We start from the raw sequence: 26,328 nt of genomic DNA on the forward strand, positions 1-26,328 counted from the left end.
CATGACTAGAATGGCGGAAACTAGTTGGCAGTGATCTGGGAAGGTGCATTTCTAGCAGGAGTTAGCTGTTCAAGTTTCAAATTCGCTCCCTCCAGAAACTGTAAGAGCAGCCAGGACCTTAGGGAAAGCTAACTAACTTGCAATCAGGACCAGCTCCTTTGTTGATGTATTCACTATCAAATTGTAACCTAGTATTCATTTGACTGGGATTCAAAAATCTTTAAGGCATGTCTATTGCTATAGGACAAAATAACCTATGAGGTCACTGCTCCTCTTGCCTGTGACACCAGCTTCCAGTGGTGACATATTTTATATAGTTTCTATTTCATGGGGCTCCATAGAAAATTAGCCAAGGAACTCCCCCGGGTGCCAGGTGGCTTGGAAATATCTCATTAGGAATAGCTGTGTGGGAAGAAATAATATTTTTAGCAGTGGGTAGGAAGTGTTACTGAAATATGACTTATTTGACATTATAGAAACTTAGAATCATCAGTTTAAGTCAGATGGTACGATAGTAACTGTAACTACATTGGGGACTGATATCAAAGAATCAGGATTGGGATTCAGTATTAGCATATTTCTCTTTCTCTTTTTTTGGATGTTATTAAATAGTATTGACCCTGTCTCAGAACACAGTATCACCAGAACCAATCATTTGCCTACATTTGCATTATGCTACTCCAGGAATAAGATTATAAGCTCCTGGACGAATTCTGGGGCTTCAGGAATTGATGGGTCTTAGGCTGAAGGATCTAGCACTTTGCTAGTCTCTCTCAGGCTGGGGTCTATAGAGAGGCTACTGGAAAAGCAGTGAGAAGATCTGGCTCAGGGTTTGTCAACAATCAAGGCTCTGTAGAGCTGAGGGCATTCATTGGAGATGCTCTTGTGGGATCACTTAAGGAACATGGTGAGGTGGGTAAGGAGAAGCTGGGTGTCGGTGAGAGTACAAGAGCCTTTGGCCACCCCATAAAGAAATCTGGGCTGAGATAACTCGATGGTGTTGACTCATGTGGGCAGCAATGATGTGTGTTTACCTTTACACCTCCAGTCAGTTGTTCCATGAAGAGCAGTGTGATTGTGGCAGCAGCTCTCTGCAGCACCTGTGTTCCTGAAGGAGTTGATTGGGGAAGGCTGAGGATCATATGCTCTCTCAGCTTTGTGGAAAGAAGCTTTTTTATGAGTGGGCACCATCACTGGACATCCTGCCCACCTCAGGATGTTCAGAATGCTTATTTAACCATGGTACCAGCCACTCAGGAAGCAAGTTATAGCCTGTTGACTTGGGAGCACAATCTCTATGTTTGGCTGGTAAGAAGCAGGATGATTACTTGCAAAAGAAGTCATGTTGTGTTGCTTGTGCCCTGTTTTGGGTGGGATCATTACTTAAACTTTTTGCTTTGACCCTGATATGATCAGGTGTCACAAGAAACTCCCCATTGCAGTCTCTGGAATCTGGTATGGAAGATGGTCCTTGTTTGGTTGCTTTGGCATTGCTGACTTCCATTGGCCAGACACACAGGTCTGACCAAAATTCAAAAGGGTGGACTCTTCCTCCTTGCTGGAATGATTCCTAAAAGGAAAGCAGTACCTGCTCTGGGCAAAGCAGTTAGTTACAGGACGAATGACGTGTTAGTATTAGCTCTTCCTCTTTTGTCTTTTACCTACAGATGATGGTGGGTCAGTCTATCATTCTTCTTGTTGGGCTTTTGTGTTCCTTCTGAATTTGAAGGGATTGGGTTACACAAGCCCCAAGGCCATGTCTGGAGTTGTGATGATGTTTTTAACTCATGGGCTGTTGAGCTCATTTTCTCTCCAATTTGTTCAGCTCCAGTTTGTTGGACTCTTCTGCCCTTTTCTTTGTTCCCTGCTCCCCTTTCATCCAGTATTTCCCTTCCCCCCTGTTTTCTTGCCAGCTCTTTCATGCTGCTGCTGCTCTTTCTTTTGTGAAGTAGCCCTCCTTTCTTCCTGAGAAGTGGGAAGGAGAAGAGGCCATGGCATAGGCCAAAGTTAGCTTGGTGTTGGTAGGTGGGCAATTCTCTGGAGGCTAGAGGCCAGATGGAAATGGAGTAGAGTGATAGGGAGAATGAACTGAATACCGACTCATACCATTTGGGTTTGTGTCTCCCCTGAAGCCTGGAACTGCTAGCCAGGCAGAGTCTACATCAATTTAGTCTCCTTTCCTATGCTCCTATCAGCTGCTGCTTACCTCAGCTGAGCAGGAATGAAGAATGGACTTGGGGAAAGAACTACAGTTGTAGTTACATTAAGACCTGGAGTGGTGAAGTGTGTGCTTCCTCTTCAACATCAGGGCTGTTGCCAGACAGCCAAGCTGGCACTTCTGGCGAGGTGACAAGACCCGGATGCTCTGATGTAAGCCACTCACTCGTTACCTGGCATCCCAGTGTCCATGACCATCTGTTCCGTTTCCCCCCTCACAAGATGGCAAAGCATATTTCATGTCACAGCAGCCTTCCAGGGCTGGGTAGATGGAGCTGTTCAAGAGCAGAGGGGCAGGGTGTCTGGAAACTCCTTGCTAGTGAGTGTACCTGAAAAGTGTTACTGGTTGTCCTGATGTGATGCCCTCTATTTGCATAAATTGTTTAGTTTAACACTTCAGAACTTATATTCTGCTCCAGTGAGGACTAGATTGTTGCTTCCCTGAATAAGCAGTCTCAGCAAAGTCTAAGCTGTTCAGTGCCATTTCCCCAAGCACTGAACTTCAGGCTAGTGTACAAGTTTAATCTTTGGAGTATAAAAACCCTTGGAAGTGTTTGGCTTGTTCCAGCTGTCTCATAAAGAACATTAAGAAGTTTTACTAGGTAAAAGTATACTTTTGTCTATACATTTTTAACTGAACCATGTCAAGCTACTCATGTTCAAATGGGGTTAGTTAAGGTAATGCTGGGTAAGCCTTGGAGTTAGAATGGCTCAGTTTATCAACAGTTTATTTCTCAGTACATACAGTTCACAGAACACCACTGTTCTGGGATGTGGGGTTCTACTCTATGCTCAGCAACTAAGAATTCCTGGACAGCTCTGTCTAGCCTTTGGAGTAAGCCAGATGATCCAGATTCTGGCTTTCAAGAGCCAGACTCTAGGTGCGCACATTACTTCTGATATTTCTTCTTGACCTACTAACTGCAACGGAGACTGAGACATTCAATCTAATCCTCTGTGATCAGGTGAAAAAAATATCAATAAACAAAACTTATCATGATTACAGAGTGTAGATAATTATTGTCAAAGTGAAGTAGAGGGGTTACAGTTTCATACGTAAGACAGTGAGTACATTCCTTATCCAACTTGTTACCTCCTCCCTCATTTTTCCCCTGCCTCCCCCCCCCATTTCCTCTTCTCCCAAGAGTTGCACAGTTGGTTTACACAATATAGTTTTGTAAGTATTTCTGTTGCATTGGCTTGTCTTTTTATCCTTTGTCTCTGGATTTTGGTATTTCCTTTCCCTTCCCTAGTTCCAATACATGTATATACAATATCCAGGGTGCTAAGTCAGTTATAGTGATATTAGGTAAAACCACAGGAAGGGAATAGGAAAAAAAGAAGAAAAAGGAAAAAAAGAGAGCAAAGTTTCATATGGCATGTTGAAAATTACAACAGTGATATACCTCTTGTTTCCGTAATGTGAAGTTCACACGGGCATAGCTATTGAGCTATTGTGCTCTTCTGCTATGACTATCCTAGATGTGTACTAAACTATGAGGGAAACCATAGAGTCTATGTTTCTTTGGGTCTGGCTCACATCACTTAGTATGATTTTTTCCAAGTCCTTCTATTTCCTTATGAATGGGGCAATGTCATTCTTTCTGATAGAGGCATAGAATTCCGTTGTGTATATGTACCTCATTTTCTTGTTCCACTCATCTACTGAGGGGCATTTGGGTTCTTTCCATGTTTTAGCAATGACACATTGTGCTGTGATGACCATAGTTAATGCTGGTGGCTTTAGTGTGCTCTTGCTTGTAATCTTTTGGGTAGATCCCAAAAGTGGGGCTGCTAGGTCATAGGGGAGCTCTATGTTTAGTCTTCTGAGGAACCTCCATACCACTTTCCAGAGTGGTTGAACAAGTTTACATTCCCACCAACAATGTAGTAGGGTTCATAGGGTGTAGATAATTTATTTATATAAATCACCTCTTTTTGTTGCTTACATATTATCTATCTATCTTCTTTCTCCTCCTCATAATAATCTGTCTATCAGTCATTTCTATCATCTCTCAGTGTCATTATTTGCCATCTTCAATAACATAACAAGCACCCATAGGAATATTTGAGAGCAGAAGTAGGGTCTGGTGACAACTTACCTCTGTGCTTCTCTCTCATCCTACACTTTGCTTCCCTGTCCTCAGGTAGTCATCATGCTGAATCCTATCCTCCGTTTGCAAACATTTTTCAATTTATCTCATCTATATGTTTCCCCAAGCGTGTGTGTGTGTGTGTGTGTGTGTGTGTGTGTGTGTAAATTCAATAAATTGTTGTTGCCGTTATGGAAAGCATCTCAGATCTGTGCTCTTTAGATCTGTGTTGTGATTTGTCTTTACTCTAGTATGCTACTGAGCTTCATTCCTGTTGTGGCTGCACCTCAACTAATTCATCTTGTCTCTTACTAATACATATTTGTATGACTAAGAGTTAGTTATTTGAAAAGTGTTATTATCATCAACCTTTATGTGACTTGTGCTGTACGTGAGAGGAGTTTTCTTGCCCAGAAAGTAGCTGTGTGGTTGTTCAACTTGTGAGATTATTTTTAATTTTCAACCTACTTGCTGTCAAAATATTTATTTTTATTTATTTTTTATCTTTCTTGCACATTTATTTGTAGTTAGTTATGAATCTAGGTGATGGTTTTGACCACTGTGGAGATATTTTCAAAGTGGAGTAGTACAAACTTTGAACTTATTACATTTTTAAATGTTCATATAGAGAGGAGGTTTTTGTATTCAATGTAATTTTTGTATGTAATTTTATTCTAGTTGGGAGTATTTCATTATTTTTAAATTTTTATTGTAAAGTTGATGTACAGAGAGTTTGCAGTTATATGATTCAGGTAATGAGTACATTTCTTTTTGAACAGTGTCAACTCTTCCCTTGATTTTTCCAAGTTTTTGCCTTCCCTGTCAAAATGTTTGAAAGAGCCTGGGTCCACAGCTTCCCTATCACTTTAGATAGCTATTCTAATTTTCACTAATCCCCTCATTGACTATTAATGAACACAAATTTATACAGCGATCTTTATATACCTCCTATGGCAGCTGAATTCCAAAACTATCATTATTATGATGATTTTTGATAGTGTGTGTGTGTGCATGCATGTGTGTGTGTGCACCTCTGTCCCAGGACATGAATTCAGGGCCTGGGTATTGTCCCTGAGCTTTGATGTTCCAGGTTAGCAGCACTCTGCTACTTGAGTCACAACTTCACTTCTAGATTTTTTTGGTACTTCATTGGGTGGACTTTCCTCCTCCCTGGGGCTGGCTTTGAACCATAAACCTCAGATCTCAGCCTCCTGAGTAGCTAGGAATATAGGTGTGAGGCACTAGCACGTAGCACTATTATTACTCTTTTCTATTTCTAGCTGCATTCCAAAGCCAAAGCAGTTAAGTGTTTTAAGATCTCAAACCAACTCTCACGCCTGCTAGAAGTTGTAATTGAAGTATTGAATGGAGGGGAAAGATTTACAAGTAGTTTATCGGTTTTTGGATAGGTAGTCCCTTTCCCTACTCTTGTAAATTTTTTAGTTCCTGGACATGCATCTTGGCCACTTTAGGTAGCCTACAATTTTGTTGGTGTTGGGAAAGTCAAGAGATAATGAAGACTCAACAGTTTGAATTCCTGGGGAAGCCTGATCGAGTTAGTGTGTGATAGTGAAGTGTGGAACTTAAACAACTGTAGCTGACTGCCGTTCAGTAGTTTAGAGCACCAATTCAAATAACAGCTTTCCCAGTAACAGTATGGCCACCAGCCTTGTCTGTGCCTTCCTATGCAGTTGGATACAGGTGCAGAATTTTGCTTCCCTGAGCCCTGAAAATGATGGCTGTTTTTGAATTTGCCCTCAATCTGTCTGTTTCAATAGGAGCAGTCTTGTGAAGATAAATCATGTAAACAAGTTACAGTAGTGGAACACTTATTTATAAACCTGTATTTTTGAAGGCATGTAACACTGTTAACAACAGCAAAAAAGGCTGAATAGTTTTTCAGTTTGTTGGGAAAATCCATCTTGTGCACGTACATGCTTTGTTCAGATAGCTAATGCCTCACAAAGTGAGGCTTCCACTGTGGCCTGCTGAGTGAGGAGGGGTGGGAGCCTGTGCTTTAAAACATGAGTGGCTTTCTGCCTGTGTGCACAGCCCTTTAGTTTGATGGAATGAGTGACAGCAAACAAGGAGCACACTTTACTCCCGTACTCTTGTGTCTTTTCCTCTCCCCTCTCTTCTTTCTCTTTGTGAGCTAGTATTTTTTTTTCTGCCTCTGACCTTTCCCCTGTGATGTCTGCTCTGCTTTTGCTCTGACTTGAGGTGCTAAACCGATTGAAAATCCAAACTCTCCAGCCTCCATCTACATCTCCCTCTGTAAGTGTGAAAAGAAGAAAGCAAATGCTTCAGGCCCACTGGTGGTCATGCTAGAGTTTATCCACTGGTAAGCATATGTGGCTTTTCCTGACCACAGTGCTTCTTCATGAGCTTAGATCCATACAGTGCTACTTCCAGAAACCTCAGGCTCTTCTCTAAGATGCCATTACAAGGACCCTTCGGGAATTCCAGATAGAATGTTTTTCTTCTTTTAGAGTCAGCTACTCATACCTAACTGTTACATGGAGGCAGAGGTCCAGTAGTGAAATCTAAGGCAGGACCTTTGGGACAAGAAAAGATTCTAGGTTGACACAAATGACACCAGGGAGTAACAGAACATATGTGTTCCAGCTGGCATGAATATTTTATTTATGTATGAAAGGAGATGGGAAACCTGCCTGTGTGTGTGGCACATGCTGGGTCTCGGCACATGACCCTTCCCTCACAGCATTGTATTTTATAGTACATACAGTGCAGTATACACAGTATAGTATAGTACATAGCTAGGCTCAAGCAGATCACCTGGCACAGAGTCAGTTCTTAATAAAAATCCATTTAGTGAATAAAGCAGGAATCTGAGTGAGGTAATGCTCAAGACTTTGGGAGAGGCCATTTTGACCACTTGGTGACATGGAAAATTAGTGATTTACATAGAATTAATAGCTGGTCATAGAATTCTGAGCTGAGCAGCACTGCTCTGCTCCTACCCCTATAAGTCTACAGTTCAGACTTGTCCAAATGACAAAGAACAAGAGAGATGAAGAGTAGCAAGGAATGAGGCACAGGTGAATGTCCAGAGAAGTTGGCCAAAGAGCCATCAATGTGCTTGCTTCTCTCCTTTCTCTGATGCCAGTAGGTCAGCTTGTGTGTACATGTGAATGAGACCGACAGATGTGGTTCTATGGCCCAGGGCCGAGGGTGAAGTGGCAGATGCTTCTGAGTGAGGAATCACAGAGCCTGGTTTTACAAGGGAGGAAAATGGTGCCATTAAAAGGCAATTATTCAAGTGGTGTGAGTCAGCTATGCAGCTCCTGGCTGTGCCAAGCAACACACGAGAGTGGTATGGGGAGTGCTCTCTCTCGCACCAAAGCTCAGGCTAGAAGACAGACTTTCATCTGAGTGACGTATGAAGAGCAGCCTGGACTCGCAGTTTTCTTCTTCTAGACAACGTGGGGAATGGCGGAATGGCTCTAGTACAGAAGGAAGGGCGCCATTCTGAGAAACAGAATCCCAAAGATTCGCCGGGCTGGCTGTGTGTTTGACCTTCCCCTTGTTCTCAGCCCTTGCATGGGTGATGCTTCTGCTTCTATCTCCTTCCACGTGTGTTGAATTAAAGGAAAGCGCATGCTGTAGGCTGCAGCCTGAGATTTCTCCAGAAATGCTCACGGCTGCTGCTTTGTCTATTTGCTACCTTTTTTTTTTTCCTGGCCTGATTTCATAGAAGACCAATATGCTTTTATTTCTGGAGTACTTTTCTTTTTTTCTCCCCCCCCCCCCTAAGGCTGCTTGGTCTGCTGCCATGGAAACCAGCCTTGCCTCACCAACCTTCATTTCTTGAGAGACATGATGGGGGAGAGGCAGGTCTCATCCTCAGAGGCTGCTGGGACTGAGTAGGGGATGCAGGTGGGTACTGCTGAGGTGTAGTCAGAACCACTTGTTTGCCTCCCGAATCTTTCTCCTTTTGTTGCTAGAGAGGTTAGTGAGGAAGGATTTTTATTTTACTTGCTTCAGAAAGACAGTGGCAGGACCTGAGAGTGGAAGGGAGCAACAATTAGGCCACAGCCAGGAAATCACCAAATGTGGACTCAGAGTTCAGGAAAATAAAAACTCAAAGAGTGAAAAAGGAACAGATCAAGGCTTATTTTGTGCTGAGGATAGGCCACCCTCATTTCCAAACTCCACTTTTCTGGGCATAGCTTTATCTTCTCCAGTGTCCATAAAACAGAGCAGAAACAATTTCAAGTGCTTTTTGGTACCAGTAATTTCAAAATAAGGCTGACTTTAAACAGCAGTAAAATGCTTCACCTGTTTCACACTGGTAATCAGGGACTGTCTAATTTTAATTTGTGGTGTTCTTAGCGTACCTTCAGTGTGTTAATAATGCAGGAGATAAAAGTTCAGCCTCTCCGCATTGGGTATTGGAAATACAGCCAGAGCGGCTCAGAGCAGTGGGGTTCACTGGTAAATGGGGTGTGTGTAGTTTTTAGGGAATGTGACAGGCTCGGGAAAAGGAGCCAATTCACACGGGCAGAGGGTGCAGTGGCTCTTCAGGCTGACAGGTCACACTGGAGGTAGCAGTGGGTGTCAGCCTAAGAGTAGCCCTCTGACAGAGACCCAGAAACCTTGTGAATATGTACACAGAAGCGGAAATCCAGAAATACGGTGTAGGGTCCCAATTGGGCTCAGACAAACAGGAGAGTCGGGGCACTGAGGTCAGAAATAGCCTCCGAGTCTCTCCTGGAGAGCAGAGCTCTTCAGGGACCAATGTCCTAAATCTGTGCAGGGTGTCTACCTGTGGCTTTCATTTTAAGTATTTTTGTGGCCTGAGGCAGTAGGCAGCAGATTCAATGACATAATCAGCATTAAGACAGGCAGTCTAGATCAGAGGACTCACTTTAGGGCCCAGGGTTCACCCTAGGCTTGAAACACTGACCCACACATGGTAGTTGAGTGACTTATGGGCATGTTACTCAACTTTCCAGCCTAAGTGTTCCCTTGTAGAAAATAAAGCTACATTACACACTTCTCTGAAGGAATTATACCAGGTGATACACAGAAAGCCCTCAGCACAAAGCCTTACTGAGGGGAAGCCCTTGAGTAAAGTCTTCATTTCTACTGGGTTAAGAGCATTTTCAGAAAAGTTCAAATACTGTTGGGACTGTCCTCAGTATTGGAGAGCTTGGGATCTCACACTGGACAGCAATTTGGAAATTTAGAAACTCTGTTCTAAGAGTAAGGAGAGCTCTTTAGTTGAGAACCATGCAACGCTTACATCTTGTCCTTAAGGAGCTCGTGATGGGAGAGTGCGTGGAAGATCGGCTATTATTAGACCATATGAGGTTTATATGCTCCAGCCTGTGACAGAGGGTTACCCACCACTGGGGGATTCAAGCCGAGTCTTTCTCCTCCTAAGGGTCTGGGGTGGAGCAGATGTCCCTGGGGAGCCATGGTTTTTATGGGGTGTTGGAATGTTGCAGTCAGTGGCTGTGGGCTCAGATCATTGGTATCCTTGGCCTCTGCCCCAATGGTGCCGTTTCCCTCCGTGTTCCTGGGGAGCAGGTCACAGGGAGTTTATCACTGGTGGGAAGGAGAGTAGGTGGGGGCAGAGTTATCATCAAACTCCCTTGGGCAATATCTGCACCTTCTGACAACAAAAATAGATTCTAAGCATTTTATAGAGTCTTGGCTATCAGCTGGCAGGAAGAGCTGGCAGCTGTATTTCATGGACAGCAGCCATTTCTGAGGGTGATATTGTCAATACAAATTAAGAACTATATAATAGCAGTAAAACCATGATTTCAGCACACCGACCATATTGTCTTCCTTCTTAGCTTCTAATGTCATTGCATTTATTTATCTTCTTAAATATTTACAGCATCCCTCTGAAAAGAAGAGTAATGATAAAACAAATCTCTAATATCTCTAATAATAGTGGCATTATTAGCTTCTTGAGCGTTTGTTACATGTCAGTCTGTTTTGTGCCTTATCTACTACATCATTTCTAATCCTCATATTAATGTTTTGAGAATACTTTGCCCCACATTTCACAGCGAGGAAACCAGAGCTCTGAAAGGCTATGTAACTTGCTGAACAACCTGATTAATGAGCAATCAAGACTTTCACTCTGAAGATCCCTGCATGGGTCTTGAGATCTTTGAGTCAAAGTTACTTTCACACTATTAGAAATGAGGAATGGAATAGGGAATATTACTCTTTCCCATGGAGTTGAAGGTTTCTCAGTTTCAAGCCTGCAGTCAGCTTCTTAGAAGTCAAGGCTTGGATCTGACAATCTCACACTGTGGGAAGCACCTAGGGCCTGGTCTACTCCCCTCCTGATTCACTCCTTCCACTCCACTAAGGTCTTGAGCTTCTTCCATTTCTTAAAAATTTCTATTTTTTTCCTTTACTTTGTGTTATCCTAAATTAGACCAGCCAGTGTCTCCTGTATGCCTTTTTATACCTAATGGTAGTAACATTTTTCTCTGTGCCAGAGAAGAGAATTAACTTCTGAGTTGGAAGAAGTAATCTTAGCCATATAATGTCCATCCCACTTTAATCCTATCCATCTTAAAAAATTTAAACTCCTATACAAACTCTTTGAGAAGATCCCTGTTAATCACTCCTGTGTTCTCATACCTCTTAGCACTTTTCAGCAGCCAGATCATACCTGAAATCTGTTTATTAGGGGCTGGTGAATGTGTGCCTTTGTGTCTCTTCTCAACTAGTGGAATCTGAAGATTTAGACCCAGAGGTTGTACCTTCTGTAATATTTATGCTTCATATATAATACAGGCTTAGTTACCATTATGGAACAAATAAAATTCTGTTGCCTCTAGTTTTCCTCTGTTTATTAGACCTAGATGCATATATGATTCTTATACCATCATTGCTAGCCACCTGCATAGATATATTGTAATACAGACTCTTGGGACAGCAAAGGAGAACCTAATTAGACAGTAATGTAGATGTGACCTCCAATGTGAACCTCTTGACTAAATTATTGATGGCATCATCTTATATGGATACTGAAGATCAATAGACAGTTTTGTCACATTTTTAGTGGTGACTTTGGGATGTGTCGTTGGAGCATAGTACAGCAGAGGAAGCCTTTTTGCCTATTAGGTTGAAATTCAGGAAATTAGACCCCTTCCTTTTCCTGCTTTGTCTCCTTCCTCAGAATTTACCAACACCTCACAACATTGTACAATAAGCATTCTTAAGTCATGACACACTGGCTCTGGTGATATCTTATAGTCTTGATGACTCCTGATGGTGGTAGAGCCATAGGTTTGTCAGCACCTTGGACAGGACCATGAACGCTCCCTCTGTTTTGCTGTTTTCTTTCTTAACCACTTTTCCTGTACTCAGGCCAATGAGACTGAACATTCTATTCCAAAGAAGCTGGAAGAGGGAATCAAGGATAGTTCTTTCTTGGGAATTCCAGTCTTTGAATCATCACTAGGGCCTTCTGGTTGTCTAAAATGACCTACACAGAGAAGTTCTTTTTTCTTTGAGAAAGGTCTCATGCACAAAGCAGCCTGACAGTTGTCCACTAATTGCCTCCCACTGGAATTTAATGTGTTCAGGTGTTTCATTCATGTCTCACAGATTCAGAGGGATCTTCATTGCCTATTATAAAACAGACATATATAGACTTGTTCAAACCAATATTCTTATATAAAACAGTGGGAAAAGCTATGATATTTCTTCTTCCTTCAAATTTTTTTTTAGTATACACATTTTATATTTTGTCTTTAAAGCTATTTCTGCTGCACAGCTGCTTTACCGAGACACAGACTCCTACGGGCCCTGCTTGGTCCAATGCGTACCTTGAATATCCTTTCACAGAGTTTGATTTCTGCAGTTGGTTGTATAATGAGGAAGGAGTATGCAGGGAGTTTGGAGATTTCTATTAACCAGGTCACCCATGAATCTATCTTCGTGCATTTCTTTATTAAAAATAGCAGGGAACATGATAATATTTAAACATAGCCACTTATAGAAACTGGCTTTAAAAATACACCTTACTAAGTTTCATTTCCAATTTGAGATTTCAAAATGTTGTATTACATTTTCCCATCATCAAAACTACTCTTTCCATTTTCATTCTAGCATGTGAATAGAGACCACTACAAATCACAGTAGTCATTGGAATGTCATTGAGATTATAAAGAAGTCTAAAGAAGTAGGCTACCTCTGGAATGCTCATTCTTTTTGGCACTGTTATTAAAGATGGACCATACTCAAGTAGACACAAACCAACGTGATGAGGAGAACAGGACTAAAGAGTACATCTTAGAGAATTATCTTCAAATACTGGAGGGTGGGTACCTAATGAAAAGGGGGTCTAAGACTATACCAAGGTCAGAATTCATGAATGAAAAGTATGGTGGGCAGATTTTGATTTAATCCAAGAAAAAACTAATAACTCCTAGCCTCTCTGGACCAGTTGTCTTGTGATGTGAGTGAAACTTGAGGCATGGTAAATGCTGGACTCCATGCCAAGTGAAGTCCACTCCATTTTTGGGGGAATGATCCTTTGAGCATATCAAGTTCATCTCAACTGTGAGACTGCTACTTAGTATCTGGTGTAATTAGTGGTTGATTCAAAACACAGGTGCTTACTATTGTCTTTTAGATCAAATCCTTTTGAACTGCTAAAAAGCCAATACTCTGAAAGAGTAATGATAGCCAGGGCCAAAGAAAGAAAGCAAGTTTCAAGCTGTTGAGTCAGAAGGCCTTTCTTTTTTTAAAGCAGATACATTAATTGCATGGTTTAGCTATTTACATGGTTTCTACAATCCTTAAAATGGCCAAGATCATTCATTTTATTATATTGCTTAAGACTTGGCAAATATTTTTCAACACCTGGATGCCATTAAAATATAATATTGATTTTTTTTGAATGTAGAATGTTTTGTAGTTTATATAGCACCTCCTTAGATATTTATTTCTTTGATCTAAATGTTCTAAGGAGGCATAGGTAAATATTATATCCACCTTTATGGGATAAAACTGAGACACAGCAAGTTGTCTGTGTCATTACATTGTAACATCAGATCTGCGATGGGTGTGTGTGTGGAAAGTGTAATCATGCCAGTTAGGTGACTTCTCTGGCCATGCTACCAACCAGCAATGTGGCTTGGCAATAGGAGGGCATTGTTGCCAATGTGCATACCAGCTTGCTGTCTAAGTTCTCTTGATTCTCCTAACTCACTCCCTGGCAGGTGGGAAGTGAAGTGAAATGGTAGGCACTCTGTTCTGTTAGTGTATGTTTCTAGGTGATAGCATGACCTTTTAGCTGATACATGGTACATTTCTGACAGACTGCTTGATGCCCTTAGTTTCATTTTGACATGGAGTTTGGAATTGGAGGATATCTTCAACTTCTCTGTGAGTTTCATTGGGGTGTGAAGTGATGATGATAGCTTTGATGGATTTCAGTGACTTTAAATATAAAGGCAACAGAAATAACAAAGTTGAGGTTTCATTTGATTTCATTTTTAAATGTTGTTTGTATTGTTAGTGAACTCAAATTAGATTTTATATTGTTTGTGTGATAACTTGTTTCCTGGCTAAATAAAAATGCATTGTAGGACTTTTTAAAAATAAAAACTTACAAAAGCATTATGTATAATTTGTGATAGATAACTGCTATTAAAATTTTGTTAAAACTTCCTGACATGTTTTCATATGCACATTATACATATTTTTAAATAAATTCAGTATAATGTTGTAACATAATTGTTTATAAACCTCTTGTGAATTTTGATTTGATAGTCACATCATTCTAGTTTGTAGATGTATCAAATTTCTACATATATTAGGTGCTTTACAATATTTTGTTCATGTATAGCACATACGTAAATGTACTCTTACATAAACCTTTAACAAAGCAGTAGATTCAAGTCTTGTTTATTTAAACAGAAAATCTGAAACCGCATTCTTATTTTTTAGGGTTCCATAAACTCTGATGGGTATTTATAAGGAAATTTAATTACTAGGCTAACATCAAGGTCTGAAGAGGCCTGTGCAGCTGCTACCACCATCAGACCTGCTGATGAGCTTCTGGCTTTTCCCACAATGTATGGCTTGCATGGCTCTCAGAGTTGTGGAACTCACTTTTATTTTCTTTTGATCTTTCTTTAGCCTGATGAAGTCCTCCGACATCGATCAGGATTTGTTTACAGACAGTTACTGCAAGGTGTGCAGTGCCCAACTGATATCTGAATCCCAGCGTGTGGCCCATTACGAGGTAAGGACAGCTTTGCACATTTAGTCTTCTCAAGTGGAAGAAATCCAGACTGTAGGACTGTAGCATACTTCATTTTGGATTTGGATGGGCACTTTTAGAGCCCTGACAATGGGACCTGAGCCTGTGCAGAGTGAGATCACGAGCAACACACATGTGTGGGATAGGGAGTGAGGGGGAAGGACATCATTCTGAAGCCCTGGCTGCTTCCCAAATTCTTGTTTTCCCCCAAATACATATTTCAGAGACCCAGTGTGCTTTCTCTACCTGTTATATCCGTTACTGCTCGTACTTGAAGTTCTTTTTCAAGTGTACATGTCAGATATATTACTTCCAGCTCCTTTTCGTAAAGGTAGGCTCAGCTGGTCTTGTGAACCAGTGTGGGAAGTTGGCCACTAGGGTGTCAGCTGCAGTAGAGTCCATTTCTTCCCCTTCCAATCCTTCCACCTGATGCCTTCCACCAATGCCTTATAGTAATCAGCATAAAAGTTTCTATTAAAGAGCTATGGCATGTTTTAAAGCCTATATATTCATGAAGGACACAATTTAGTAGCTTTGGCTCTTTAAGGAGAAGAACCTGTAACTGAAATTTGATCCTATTATTGAGAACAGTGAGAGAAAAGAGGTTGTTCTGTGATTCAAGAAGGAATGAGGTACCAATGAGGAATGAAGAATGGAAGCTAGGAATCCCAAGACGCTGAATGCTGCAAGGTGTTCTCTGTCAGAGAACAAACACCAGTGGAAACAGCAGTTTTCAAGGATAATAACTTGTAAAGAGTTTTCAATTGGAGGCTTAGCCAGCAATTTTCTTTATGTCTGATGTGTCTGACAAATGTCAGTTGTCACTGTCACTCATCAGCCTCCTCTGGGCCCTAGATGCCTCTGTGCAACATTAATAACACACACCCAGAAAGACAACACACTGCTCTGCTTTCTCCTCTGGGCCCCAGATGCCGCTGTGCAGCATGAATAACACCCACCCAGAAAGACAACACTCTGCTCTGCCTTCTCCTCTGGGCTCTTCGGTGACCACATGAGACCTATTGAAATAGTATTTGTGGAGTATTTTGGAAGCTATAAGAATGAGAGGCATGAAAAATTATATTATTAACCAGTATTATTTCCTTAGCTGCAATGTTTTGATGAAGTTAAATAAAACTTATTCTAGAAAATAATTTTTGAAATCAGCATCTGTGAAAAGCAATAGTCTAGTAGAATAGTTCCTCAGTACCTTTGGGAGATTGGTTCTAGGCTTCCCTGTGAATACTCAGGTCCCTTACAAAAATAGCAATATTTGCATAGGACTTGTGTCCTTACACTTTAAATAATCTCTAGATTGCTTATAATACCTGAGACAATGACTACCCCTCACCTTATTTGGATTTGGCCTAGTGGTAGTTTCAACTTTTAGTTTTTCAAACTTTCTAGAATGTTTTTACTCCAAATACTTTTAATCTATGTTTACTTGAACTGACAGATGTTGAACTGGCTGCTTATTCTTTTGACATGCAGCAAGCTAGTGTTGGAAGAAGTTTGAACTTCATTATTTAAAAAAGAACAAGTCACAAGTCTATTTTTAAAATTTTGAAATCTTGAATTTATTGTTCTAGGAGCATATAAGGTATACATACATATATATGTTTCCACATATTTGTATACATATATAAGATTTTCCTTTTTGTGGTAATGAGGTTTGAACTCAGAACTTGACACTTGTTAGGCAAGGTGCTCCACATCTCAAGACATGTCTTTGGCCCTTTCTTCTATGGCTACTGTTGGGGTAGGGTCTTGCTTTTTGCCTCAGCTGGCTTGGACTGCAATCCTCCTGTTTACATTTCTCGTCATAGCTAGGATGAAAAACACCATCATGAACCTAGCCTTTTCTGTTGAGATGAAGTCTTGAGAACTTTTTTTTTTTTTGCCCAGGCTAGCCTAGAACTATAATAGTTTAGGGATATTCTTCTGAGCTCTGAAGTTACACAGTCCTTTACTAAGCCTTTGGTTCATTTTCTTTTTTTTTTTTTTTTTGCCAGTCCTGGGCCTTGGACTCAGGGCCTGAGCACTGTCCCTGGCTTCTTTTTTTTTGCTCAAGGCTAGCACTCTGCCACTTGAGCCACAGTGCCACTTCTGACCATTTTCTGTATATGTGGTGCTGGGGAATCGAACCCAGGGCCTCATGTATATGAGGCAGGCACTCTTGCCACTAGGCCATATCCCCAGTCCCTTTGGTTCTTTTTTTTTTTTTTTTTTTGGCCAGTTCTGGGCCTTGGACTCAGGGCATGAACACTGTCCCTGGCTTCTTCCCGCTCAAGGCTAGCACTCTGCCACTTGAGCCACAGCACCGCTTCTGGCCGTTTTCTGTATATGTGGTGCTGGGGAATCGAACCTAGGGCCTCGTGTATCTGAGGCAGGCACTCTTGCCACTAGGCTATATCCCCAGCCCTTTGGTTCATTTTTAATCTTTTGCTTTGATTCTTGACAACTGAGTTTTCCTCATTTGATTGTCTGTAATTAGTTAACATTTGTCAAGCAAGAGCACATGACTTAACAAAGTTTACAAAATACACTCGTGGCACTAATTCTTTATTGTTAACAGATCTAGAAGCAGAATGCTAGAACACTGATAACACAATAAAAATTATACTTAGCTGCTTGATTGAGAGTTCTGTTTTCCTTTTTATTTTTGTTAATTTTGGTTGGTTGTGGGCCTTGAACTCAGAGCTTCGGTGCTGTCCCTTCTTCCCCTCACTATGAGCCACAACTCCACTTCTGTTTTTCTCATGGTCTATTGGAGATAAGAGTCTCACAGACTTTCCTGCCCGGGCTGCTTTAAACAGTGGTCCTCAGATCTCAGCCTCCTAAGTAGTTAGGATAACGGATGTGAACCACTGGTACCTAGTTTGAGTTCAGTTATTTGATCTTAGCTTTTCTAGTTGATATTGAACTCTTTCTGTGGCATAATCTACTTGTTTAGAATGTTTTAGTGTCTACTAAATGAGGCACAGATGGGATAGAGAAGATACCGCAGTCACAATATATGTGATGTGTGATGTGTTCACACATCCTCTAACAACCTTAAATGCATTACCACTAAATGGGGTCAAAACTCCTGATGACACCTCTTTCTTTCCTGTGCCTGGCAGAGGTGGGACACTTCCTTCCCCTGTGAAGAATAGCCTGCATGTTCTTGCTGCAAAGATGCTGGAGAATGAGACCATCATAGGCAGGTTGATGATCCTTATGCCTTTCTTTTGTCCTCCAGCTTTGGTTGGGATACTTCTACAGTAGCTCATCTTCCTGTAAGGAATTGTTAAATCTCAGATCACTGAGACCATTTGGAAACTGACATTCTGACCCGTATCTCCACATGCATCTTCTCTGCTGGAATCCTATGGTTGTTGTCTCCATGAGATGGAAATCTTATCCAATTTGTTGAAAGTGTTGCCCCACTGACCTATTCCATATTACTGATTATTTGTTTCAATCAGAATTCATACTTCAGTTCAATCTGGTTATAACATCAAATTGCATAGCAACATTTGTATTAGTAATTGAAGGTGATTCTTGAACTATATGAGAAACGTGTATGTCTTTAAGTTGCTCGCCATTGTCCTTGAGAGGAAAAGCCACAGATAGTTCATGTGGTACAGATACAGGTGTGATGCTGAGGTTATGATCTGGGAATTTTGCTACTGGCTTCCTTAAAGCTGATCATCTAATTTGATACAAAGTGTTAGTTCTCTTTCCAATTTAACTTTGGCAGGTATTCTATATCATGTTAATAACATTTTAGAACCTTCTAAAGGTCTCAGAGAACGAGTTATCATGAAGAGCTTTTGTGGGCAAGAAGGACTTATTGATGAATGTCATGATTTACCTAAGCTTCAGGGGTGGCTTAGATTTAGTGACTGCCGGAGAAAGCTCATGGTGTCTTTAGGAATATTAAAGAGGCATACCTGGCTAGCTGAGAGGATGTCTTAAGAGAGGAGAATAGGTAGCAGCATGTATAGACAGATGAGATCAGGTTTTTAAAGAAGCTGGATTCTTAAATATCAGAGTCCACAAAACCCTAAGAAACCATTCCTAAATTATAGGTACCTGGTGGTAGTCAGGGTACATTGCTATGGGAAAGAACTTCTTTGCATATGACTTTGGCCATGAAGCTATTGTGTTAGTCCTCTGAAATAGGAGAGAAAAACAAAACAAATAGGTTAATGGCAAATAGTGGCATGCCCTATTTAACAGGATGGCCTTCATACAAGGGGAGAGCACAACCTAGTGAATTTTTGATGGACCAAAGCATTCCAGGGTACACTATAAATATCAGTTTGGCATATGAAGTCCTGATGTGAATAACTGGAAAGCATAATAGCATTGTTTATTTCTTACCTTTTAAGCACTAATAAAATGTTAATGGTTACGTGGAAAATATAATAAAATATTGCCTCTGCTCATTCGGTAGATGGTCTAAATAAACAGAACCAGTAGACACAGGCACATAAGGAAAGAAAAAACTTTCAAATGAGAGTGCCTAAATGTTATAAACATTAGATACCCTTTCCTGGGGCGACTTCTGGAGTAGTTTGCTATAGTTTCCTGCAGAGGCAAAGTGCTGCTTGCTTGAGCAAAGAAGTAACATGTAGTCACCTCTTTCCAGAATGTAGTAAGAAGGAAAATTGCTCAAGGCAGACCATGATAAATGAAACCAAAAGGACAGAAACGCGGTATCTGTCTATCTTTATCTCTTATACATTTATATGTATTTTAGCTCTCACATATATATATATGACATCATATACATTGTCATATATTTGTCACATATACTCTAAATAATAGTGTAAATCTAGAAGGAAATTGAGAAGAATTCTTGTTGCGCAGGTTGCATAAAATCAGACCAGAGTATGCCAATTCCAATTTCTTGTCCCTCCCTGCAAACCCATTTTATGTTGTTGTGCCATGGGTCTAAATAATTGCTTTTTGCAAAGTCAGTGACTTGGATTTCCTGATAATTCCAAACATGTTTGTATTTCTCCCCAGGCAAGCAGGAGCTATGCATTGAGTTTTTAAATCTATATCCTTAAGGACCACTATAGAGCTTTGGCCATTGGCACTTAACGATTGATGATCAAGGCTGTGAAGGGAGGAATGAGTTGAAGAGAAAAATAGTGAGATCTCAGTGCCTCTACTATAAGAGACAATGGTATCTCTTTTCAGGATCTAGCCTTCAAGGTACAGATAGTGTGTGTGTGTGTGTGTGTGTGTGTGTGTGTGTGTGTGTGTGTGTTTATTAGTAGTACTAGGGTTGGAGGGCAAGGTATTGCACTTGCTAAGCAGAAAATATTGCTGAGCCACACCTCCAGGTACTTTTTTTTGCACTGATTATTTTTGAGACAGGGTCTTGCTTCTTGCCCAAGAATATATGTGGACTGTGTTTCTCTTGTTAAGATTTCCCACGATAGTTGAGATAATAGGCACCTGCCACACCCAGCTTCTTCCACTGAGATGGAATCCCATAGAGTTTTCTGCTCAGACTGGTGTCAGGAATTGCATCCTGCTATTCTCAGCCTGCAAGGTAGTTAGGATTAGAAGCATCAGATGCTGGTACATGGCAGTGTTTTTTCTGTTGTTGTTGTTTTGTTTTTTGTAGTTATGGAAAAGGCAATTACTTCTCCAGCCCCATGGAGAACTCTTGCAGTGTCTTTGAGTCTTGCAGGAATGTTGGTCCTGGTGAGGTGAGCCCCAGTAGTCCTTCTGGGAATGTTAGAATCTATAATTGTTTATTCACCAGTGCAGCAGCCAGTACATTCAGCCTACAGAAACACGTTGACTCAGACATTACTATTTCAGTTGTTTTGTGTGCCAAGAGAACTTTGGCTGTCCTAACTTCTATTCAGTTCAAGGGAACAGCCACACTGATATTTTCTAGCTTCCATAGATTGGGTAGAGAAGTGGCAAGAAGGTAAAAATTAAGGCCCCTAACTTGTGCTAATTAAAATTGAAATGCTTGAGTTCGGATCCCCCGAAAGACCTCCAGAGACCAAGACCAATGCAAGCAGCAAAAAGGGCGTTCATTTCAGGCTAGCTCGGTCCTCCACGCACTCAGCACGCTGGTAACGCTAAGAGGCCCTGACCCTTGGGCTCCCAGCTGTTTCATACAGTTTTTGGGGAAGGCAGGGACTTAGCATACATCATAGCATCTTTTAACAAATCAACACACACCTCTGGAAAATTAAAAAATAATCCTAAAGCATGTTTGGCACATTTGGTGGCGGGAAGGAATCTGGAAAGGGTCGTTGGTAAGATTAAGGGACCGACGCATTTAAAACTGATTGGTTAAGCCATAGCGGTGTAGCAAGAGGGGATGTGTGCACAGCTGCAGGGTTTTGATTAGAGATTGGACATTGCACTCACAGTTGGATACTGGACATCCCTCTCACAAATACTGGAAATCACACTCACGATTAGACACTGAAAATTCCACTCATAACTCATGGTTGTATATGGTCTTTACCGGGAAGTGAGGGGTGGGGGTTAAGACTTACGGTAAGTTCAGTCAGGTACAGAATGGGGTCTTAGTATAATATGGAGTTACTCTGGTCCTTCTGGCTCTACAAAATGGCATGACTTTTCCAGGCTTCTGATGCCTTTATTACAGTCTCTCTCTGATTAATCTCAGCTTTGCTTATTCTTTTATCTTGTTATATTAGATTATTATTTATTAGATTATTGCTGTATAGATTATTCTGATATATCAGCATTGTGGGGTCTGTTCCATGCTGAATTTATGTTGCCCATTAGTCTTTTTTATTTTTATTTTATATATATATATATATTTTATTATCAAACTGAATTACAGAGAGGTTAAAGTTTCATACATTAGGCATTGGATACATTTCTTGTACTGTTTGTTACCTAGTCCCTCATTCCCCCCTCCCCCCTCCCCCTTTAGTCTTTCTAGGCATTGCACTAACTAGATTTGAGCCTTGTCAAGGCTCACCCAGACCAAATGTATCCTAGTCTGCAAGCCAAGTGTTTCTGGAGATGCATGGGCTACCTGAGCAAAAACGATGCATATCCCAATAGTAGAATTCCTGGGGAAGTGCATTTTTACTATGTTCAGAATCAGGGTTCTAGGTTCTTCAGATCTCTTCATGTCATGTTATGCTTAAGTTTTCCTAAATATTACTGTGTAACTATTGGTACATCTGTCTGGGCTAAAGTAATTCTTGTTATCTTTTGTAATTGTCAGAAGATATCACCTTGTTCCTGACTGCCTTCAGCAAAAAGAAGCCAGGCCCTGAGTCCAAGCTCTAGAACTGACAAAAATAAAAATAAAAATAAAGCATGTATGGTATAATTTGGTGGATTGTAGGAGCCAGGTCATATTCCTTGTGCCAGAAATCAATTATGTACTCTCACTTAACTGCAAGAAAAGTTGATAATTGTAATTTAAACATGTGGGGAAAAGGATGAGATTCAACAAACATATAGCATTATTGCCATCACAGTCCACCCTACTGTGATCAAGTATCTAGTTCATTCTTACTGAAGTACATGGAATTCATGTACTTCTTTTCAGGGGAACAGCCTTAATTCATTTTCCAGCCACTATGACAAGCTTGACTTTCAGGATGCTCAGGATAGACCTGACTTCAATAGTTAATCCCTTTGGTTCAGTGATTTATAGACAAAGAGAGATGTTAGTATTTTTGCTCCTCCCTTCCTTCCTCCTTGCAATTCAATGTGGTGCTGATAGAAGTAACATTTGCCATTCAGAAAACAGGAGGATGGAGCCAAAGACCAATTACTGGTCCACAGCAAAATTGACTTCCTACAGGGCAAGCACTGGGAATTTTCTTTTTCACAGTTGGGGAAGATCTCTAAAGAGAATCTGATTCCACAGAATCTTTGGAAAGAATTTTCTTGTTAATTTTTTTCAATAGCCTTCAGCATTTCCCACTGTTCATGGTCTTCCTGCCCTCTTCTGAAAAGCATTTCAAGTCCTATACCTTCCTTGCTACTTGCCAGTATTCATAGCTCACTTCCTTCCTGTGTGCGCGTAATGAACTATGATCCTTTTAGTAATGTAGAAGGTTTAGGCCTTTTTTTTCCCCAGAATGCTTCCTGTGTCAGTAATCTTATTGTTCTCCTCTAGACAAGTTGCAAAGATGTTTATTTTATTTTATTGCTGCTCTCTATTTTCAACTTAATAGCTGATACCTTGCAGTAACCTAAAACACAAAAATGGACAGAACACACTTCTTGTCAGACTTTTGCCAAATGCCTGAGTCATGGTATTCAGTTGAGAAGCCCTACTGTGTTCACAACATTTAGTGTCTCTAAAATGACATTTCTCACTCTTGTCTAGAAGCAGTTGCCAGATGCTGCTTCCAGCATTCTATGTTCCAAATTTCTAGATTATCTACTTCATTTTATTTCTATTTACATAGTCAGTTACATTCTAAGATTTTATCTTTTTCATGAAAAAACTGACCAAACATCAGTAACAGATAATTGTTAACAAATAACGTACGTGCAAGTGTTCTGTTCTTACTCCCTTCTGACTACCTTCATGTTCTACTATAAAACATCCATGTTTCTAGAAACCCAATCTCAAGTAGCAGGTCATGTACTTTATGATTCTGTGGGCAATATTTTACCAGTACGGTGTAGACTGGATCTGAAATAGTGGCACCCTTTCCATTTACTATGCATCTACTAAGCTGATGTCATATTCATAATTTTTATTTGGAATACTTCCAATTTCTGTCTGTGGTAACATTCTCAGCATCATAAAAAATGTATTTTATTTCTTGCTCATATTATAACATGTGGTATGTTGGTAGAGGGGGGATTTTGTGCCACAAAACTATCTTGAATACAAGATGACAAAGAAGCTGTCAGTAAAGCTGACATTTTTGTTCCTGACATTGCCCCTAGTATCATCCTGAAGTTGATATTCAGGGACTGATGGGGGATGTGCATGATTTTATGGGACTTTTTAGGGTCTGGGCATGGAAGTGACAGAATCATTTATATCCCATTCTACTGACAAGGACTCAATCCCTCATTTTCTTCTTACAGTAAGAGAAATTGGGAAGTATGGTTTATCTGACACAGCAATTAGAGCAGTAGAATAATCAAGAGAAAAATGAAACTGGTCTTGTAAACAGCTTCCCCTGTATGTACTGACCATGTGTCACTCTGTGAGGGACATGGGGTAGTGGTGTGCTTTGGGGAAGTTTCAATGGAGAGTAGAGTTGAAGATGACAGAGAAAGAGAGTAAGGTTCTGATTCCCAAAAGGGGTGGTCTTGGCAAACAAAATAACAGAACATCTCTGACAATCTAGCGTCTATGGCTTTCATTATTATGTAGAAACTTCAGTGAGTAATGGGCTAGTTGTGTAGAAAACAAAAGAACATGCCATGAGGGACAAGGTAACAAACAGTACAAGAAATGTATCCAATGCCCAACGTATGAAACTGTAACCTCTCTGTACATCAGTTTGATAATAAAAATTTGAGAAAAAAAAAAAGAACATGTCAGAAAATTAGGAATCTCTTTGAATTCTTCCTGACTTTACTGATCAAATACAAGAGGTATGTGAGTTAAATTGTGATCATTTTCTTCTAGATATTGTTCTTTGCTCCTTATCTTACTTTAAATTTATCTCTTATTTTTCTTTTTATGTTAGATTATTATTTTATATTAGATTATATTCTGATAGCTCTTATAAAATGTTCATGTACAAATGTGTACATATTTAATCTTTGTATCTTAAAATTTTATTTATTTTTGAGTAGTAGTATATTCATGTGATTCAAAATTCAGTGAACATGAAAACTCTCCTCCTTTGAACCTACACTTGGAGTCCCAATCTTTGCCCTGGATTTGGGAAGTTTCCTAGACCTCTAGTCCAAGAAATCTTACTTAGCAGTTTAAATTAATTCCACGGAACTGTTGCCTTATTATCAGTTAGTCTCTTTTGTAAGTTCAATTTCTTCAGGATCCTCCATATTTTACTCCCTACTATTCTTTGGCCCCAAAGCCAGTTCCTATCTTTAAACCCAGGAGAGCCATTCAGGATGCTGTTTGTTTTCAAGCCTCAAAGCATTATCATGTGTGTGTGTGTGTGTGTGTGTGTGTGTGTATATGTGTGTGTGTGTGTGTGTGTGTGTGTGTGTGTGTGTGTGTCTCCCCATCCTGGGGCTTGAACTCAGTCTCTTTTGCTCAAGGACAGCACTTTAGCACTTGAGCTCTACTTCCTGCTTTAGGGTGGTTATTTAGGGGTAAGAATCTCACTGAGACTTACCTGACTAGTCTTGCTTGGAACTGCATTCCTCAGATCTCAGTTTCCTGTGTAGCTAGGATTACAGGTTTGAGCCATTGACCCCGCAGCAAAACCTTCCTTGTCTAGTTCACTGGAAAGCTTAAGCTTCCTTTGGGTCTAACTGCTAAATACCACATTTCCTTTTCATGGAGTAGGGTGAATATTATTTTGCCCTCAAAGCAGGTGGGAGGAGCTAATATTATGAAGGAATCTTTGGAATGCTCCAATCAGAAGTCCCCTGTGCTGACTATTCTTGGCTAAATCCATTATTCCTCCTGATTTTTGCTCCTTCTTTCATAGAATGGAGAGGAAGGCTAGGGAGTGTGGGTCTTCTTTACCTTCTACCTCTCTCTTCTTGCTTATTCCTTTATTAGGTTTTTGTATATCTTATGTATGTTCTTTCAAATGTGTATAGTGTTTAAGCATAGACACTGACTAATTTTAAATCTTAGAATTGTTTTAGATTTACGGAAATTTGCAAATCAAGTATGGAATATTTTTGTATATCCTTGACCCATTTTCCTCTATATTAATGTCTCCTATTACTGTAGGAGACCTGTCAGCTAATGAAGCAATATTGATGTATTATTGTTACATAACACATGTCATGGAGTGTCAAATATGGATTTCATTTACTTTTTGTTTGCATTTTCCCTTGTAGATTTTTCCCTTTTGCTGCCACAGGGTCCCATACAGCATGTCCTATTACATTAGCCCTCATGTCTCCTTTTTTTTTTTTTTTTCAAATTTTTATTATCAATCTGGTGTACAGAGAGGTCTCATGTCTCCTTTTGCTCTCTAGACTGTGATAGTTTTTCAGGCTTGCCTCGTTTTTGATGACCTTAACAATTTTGAGGATTACTAGACAGGTGTTCAAGTAGAATGACACTCAATTGGTATATTTAGCCTAGACTTTGTGTTCTTAGAGGGGAAGACTACAGAGATAGACTATTTTTACTACACATCAAGGATATGTACTATCAATACACTTATTCTTATTGATGTTGACCTTGATTCCTTGCTCAGGTAGTGATTGTCACATTGTTCTACTGTAAAGTTGTTCTCTTTCTACCTTTGTATAATGTACTCTTTGGCAAGCTTCATAATGCATAGTATATGTGTGTGAATTTTTTAATTTATACAAATAACATCATGATGTAAAATTGATCTGGTCTTGCTCTTTCAGTCAAAAGTGGGTTTCCAAAAACCATACATCTTCTTACATGTACGTCTATCATGCTGCATTAAACTACATAGTGAGCATCTGTTAAATTTTTCTTTTCCTATATTTTAAGGATGAATAGTCTGATGGCTAACACATGCAATACTATGGGAAATATTCTGAATAGATTTTCTAGTAAACACGTGTGGAAGTTTAGCTGAGATAGATACAAGTCAATAGTGCTATATCTATAATCATAAAGCATTTAAAAAAATTTGA

General features: G+C 40.2%; 1 protein-coding gene across 2 annotated transcripts in view; it reads left to right on the plus strand.

Moving 5' to 3' along the window:
• The window catches only part of Zmat4 (zinc finger matrin-type 4), a 400,198-nt gene that overhangs the window by 57,880 nt on the left and 315,990 nt on the right, over window positions 1-26,328 (plus strand). For both annotated transcript variants that reach the window (XM_048330717.1, XM_048330718.1), the window contains exon 2: window positions 14,454-14,559. In XM_048330717.1, coding sequence (XP_048186674.1) covers window positions 14,458-14,559 — 102 coding nt within the window. In that variant the 5' untranslated portion in view covers window positions 14,454-14,457. The remainder of the gene's footprint in view (window positions 1-14,453; window positions 14,560-26,328) is intronic.

This window comes from Perognathus longimembris, chromosome 21 (genome assembly GCF_023159225.1).
Source record: "Perognathus longimembris pacificus isolate PPM17 chromosome 21, ASM2315922v1, whole genome shotgun sequence".
In the NCBI taxonomy this organism is placed as follows: domain Eukaryota; kingdom Metazoa; phylum Chordata; class Mammalia; order Rodentia; family Heteromyidae; genus Perognathus; species Perognathus longimembris.